Genomic DNA, 3645 nt, shown 5'->3' on the forward strand with positions numbered 1-3645 from the left:
CAGTCCGTCCCAGTCCATTCCCAATCCATTCCCAATCCATTCCCAGTGACTCCAAATCCATTCCCAGTGGTTCCCAGTGGTTCCCAGTCCATTCCCAGTCCATTGCAATCCATTCCAGATCCATTATTAGTGACTCCCAGTGACTCCCAATCCATTCCAGTCCATCCCAGTCCATCCCAGTGACTCCCAATCGATTCCCAGTGGTTCCCATTGACTCCAAATCCATCCCAGTCCATCCCAGTTTGATCCTAATCCAGTCCCAATCCAGTCCCAATCCAGTCCTAATCCATTCCCAGTCCATCCCAGTGACTCCCAGTGACTCCAAATCCATTTCCAATGGTTCCCAGTCCATCCCAGTGACTCCAAATCCATTCCCAGTTTATCCCAGTCCATCCCAGTTCGCACCTGGCGGCCCAGGTTTCGGAAATGGTGTCCGGCGTTGGCGATCACCTGCTCGTCGCTCAGGGCGCCGTACGGCGGCTCCCGGCACCGCGTCAGCACCTCCCACAGCGTCACCCCGAACGCCCACGCGTCGCTCGCCGGGCTGAAAGTGCCCTGGAAATTCCAAAAAAAAAAATTGGGAATTTTTTCCCATTTTTCCCCAATTTTTCCCCATCTTTCCCCATAAAATTCCCATTTTTTCACCATTTTCCCCCATTTTTTCACCGTTTTTCACCATTTTTTTTCCCCCAAATTCCCATTTTTTTTCACTGACCATGAGGATGCACTCCCACACCCAATCCCCATTTTTTCACCGATTTTCCCCATTTTTTCCCCATTTTTCCCCATAAAATTCCCATTTTTTCACTGATTTTCACCATTTTTCCCCATTTTTTTCCCACTGACCATGAGGATGCACTCCCAGACCATCCCACACCCAAATCCCATTTTTCCCCATAAAATTCCCATTTTTTCACCGATTTTCACCATTTTTTCACTAAAAAATCCCATTTTTTCACCATTTTTTCACCAATTTTCCCCATTTTTTCACCGTTTTTCCCCATTTTTTCCCCACTGACCATGAGGATGCACTCCCAGACCATCCCACACCCAATCCCCATTTCCCCCCAATTTTTCACCATTTTTTCCTCATTTTCCCCCATAAAATCCTCATTTCTTCACCGATTTTCACCATTTTTTCCCCAAATTCCCATTTTTTCTCTCACTGACCATGAGGATGCACTCCCAGACCATCCCACACCCAATCCCCATTTCCCCCCAATTTTTCCCCATTTTTCCCCATAAAATTCCCATTTTTTCACCGATTTTCACCATTTTTTCACCGATTTTCACCATTTTTTTTTTCCCAAATTCCCATTTTTTTGCCCCAAAACCTCACTGACCATGAGGATGCACTCCCAGGCCATCCAGCGGATGGGCAGCAGGGCCTGGCCGCGCACTCGGTAGTACTGGCCGGCGTAGAGCGTCCGGCTCATCCCGAAATCGGCCACTTTGACCGTGAAACCGTCGCCCACCAAACAATTCCTGGTGGCCAAATCGCGGTGGACGACGTTCAGCCCGGCCAGGAAGCGCATCCCGGAAGCGATTTGGGCGCCCAAGTGGAGCAGCGTGCCCAGGCTGGGGAGAAAAAGGGAAAAAATTCCAGTTTTTATATAAAAACTGGGTTTTTTCCTGAAAAAAATCCCATTTTCCCCCCAAAAATAGCTTTTTTTCAAAAAAAATTGCGCTTTTTTTGGCCTAAAAATTCCTTTTTCCACTCAAAAATATCCCTTTTTCCCACCTCAAATCCTTGTTTTCCCAAAAACAGCCGTTTCTTAAAAAAAAAAATTTTAAAAAAAATTCCTTTTTTTTCCCAAAAAATCACTTTTTAGCTGCAAAATTTCTTTTTCCTTCCCCCAAAAAATCCCCCTTTCACACTCCAAAATCCCATTTCCAAAAAAACCCTTTCTTTAACAAAAAAAAATCCGATTTTTGCCAAAAAAAATCCCTTTTTACACCAAAATTGCTTTTTTCCCCCCAAAAAAATCTTTTTCTGAACCAAAAAATCTTTTTTTTCCCCACCTCAAATCCCCCATTTTTTGCCCCAAAACTCCTTTTTTCCACCTAAAGAAAAGAGAAAGGAAAAGGGGAGGGGCTAAAAGGAAGGGGCGGAGCTAATGGGAAAGGGGGCGGGGCTTAAGTGGGTGTGGACGGGTTGCTCTTAAAGGGCCAGAACCCCAAAAAGTATTGACGGCAAATGAGTCAAGGTGGGCGTATCTGAAAGGGGCGTGGTCTGAGTGGGCGTGACCGGAAGTGGGCGTGTCCCACCTGAGGGTGAGGTCTCAGTGGGTGGGGCTGCTCTAAAAGGGTGGGGCTGCTCTTAAAGGGCCAGAACCCAAAAAAAATTGCTATACAATGTGACTTGGGGTGGGCGTGTCTTTTGAAAGGGGCGTGGCCTGAGTGACTGAAAGTGGGCGTGACCGGACGTGGGTGTGTCCAAGCTGAGGGTGTGGTCTCAATAGGTGGGAGGGGCTGTTCTTAAAGGGCCAGAACCCCAAAAATTGAATCTCCTAAACAAGTAAATATGGGTGTGTCTTTGAAAAGGGGGCGTGTCTCGGGTGGGCGTGACCGGAAGTGGGCGTGTCCAACCTGAGGGTGAGGCCTAAATGGGTGAAAGGGAAGGGGAGGAGCCACTCTTAAAGGGCCAGAACCCCAAAAAATGCCATTACAAAACAAATCAAAGTGGGTGTGTCTTTTGAAATGGGTGTGGTCTGAGTGGGCGTGACCGGAAGTGGGCGTGTCCAACCTGAGGGCGTGTCCCCGGGGCCCGCCCAGGAACTGGTGCAGGTCTCCGTGCTCCATGTACTCGGTGACGATGCAGAGGGGGCCCGGCCCCGCCCCGACCACGCCCAAAAGCCGAACGATGTTGGGGTCCCGCAGCCGCACCAAGGTCCGCGCCTCCTGCAGGAAATCCCGCCTGGCCACGCCCACCGGGCCGGGGACACGCCCACAGTGTAAGGGACACGCCCACAAATGCCTGGGCATACCCGGGCCCCGCCCACACCCCGACCACACCCACAATGGCCGCCCCAGTGTCCACAGGAAATCCCGCCTGGCCACGCCCACCGGGCTGGGGACACGCCCACAGCATCAGGGACACGCCCACAGAATCTTGGGAACCCTCCCAGTCCCTCCCAGTTTAATCATAGTCCATCCCAGTCCATCCCAGTCCATCCCAGTCCATCCCAGTCCATCCCAGTCCATCCCAGTCCATTCCCAGTCCATCCCAGTCCATCCCAGTCCATTCCCAGTCCATCCCAGTCCATCCCAGTTTGATCCCAGTCCATCCCCGTCCATCCCAAATCCATCCCAGTTTGATCCCAGTCCATCCCAGTCCATCCCAGTTTGATCCCAGTCCATTCCCAGTCCCTCCCAGTCCATCCCGATCCATTCCCAGTCCCTCCCAGTCCCTCCCAGTCCATTTCCAGTCCATCCCAGTCCATTCCCAGTCCATCTCAGTTTGATCCCAGTCCATCCCCAGTCCATCCCAGTCCATCCCAGTCCATTCCAGTTTGATCCCAGTCCATCCCAGTCCATCCCAGTTTGATCCCAGTCCATCCCAGTCCTTTCCAGTCCATTCCCAGTCCATTCCAGTTTGATCCCAGTCCATCCCAATCCATTCCCAGTCCATCCCAGTCCATCCCA

The 3645-nt window shown here is 50.9% G+C and overlaps 1 protein-coding gene across 1 annotated transcript in view; it reads right to left on the reverse strand.

Annotated features, from left to right (window-relative positions):
• Positions 1-215: 215 nt before the first annotated feature.
• The window catches only part of LOC130587909 (epithelial discoidin domain-containing receptor 1-like), a gene marked incomplete at its 3' end in the record, with an annotated part of 6936 nt that continues 3506 nt past the window's right edge, over positions 216-3645 (reverse strand). Inside the window, exons 3-5 of the mRNA XM_057388880.1 lie at positions 2747-2917; positions 1344-1578; positions 216-555 (exon numbers count right to left, since the gene is read on the reverse strand). Coding sequence (XP_057244863.1) covers positions 216-555; positions 1344-1578; positions 2747-2917 — 746 coding nt within the window. The remainder of the gene's footprint in view (positions 556-1343; positions 1579-2746; positions 2918-3645) is intronic.

The sequence above is a fragment of the Malurus melanocephalus genome, unplaced genomic scaffold (genome assembly GCF_030028575.1).
Source record: "Malurus melanocephalus ecotype Western Australia unplaced genomic scaffold, MMel_1.1 scaffold_2689, whole genome shotgun sequence".
NCBI classification, from domain to species: Eukaryota; Metazoa; Chordata; class Aves; order Passeriformes; family Maluridae; genus Malurus; species Malurus melanocephalus.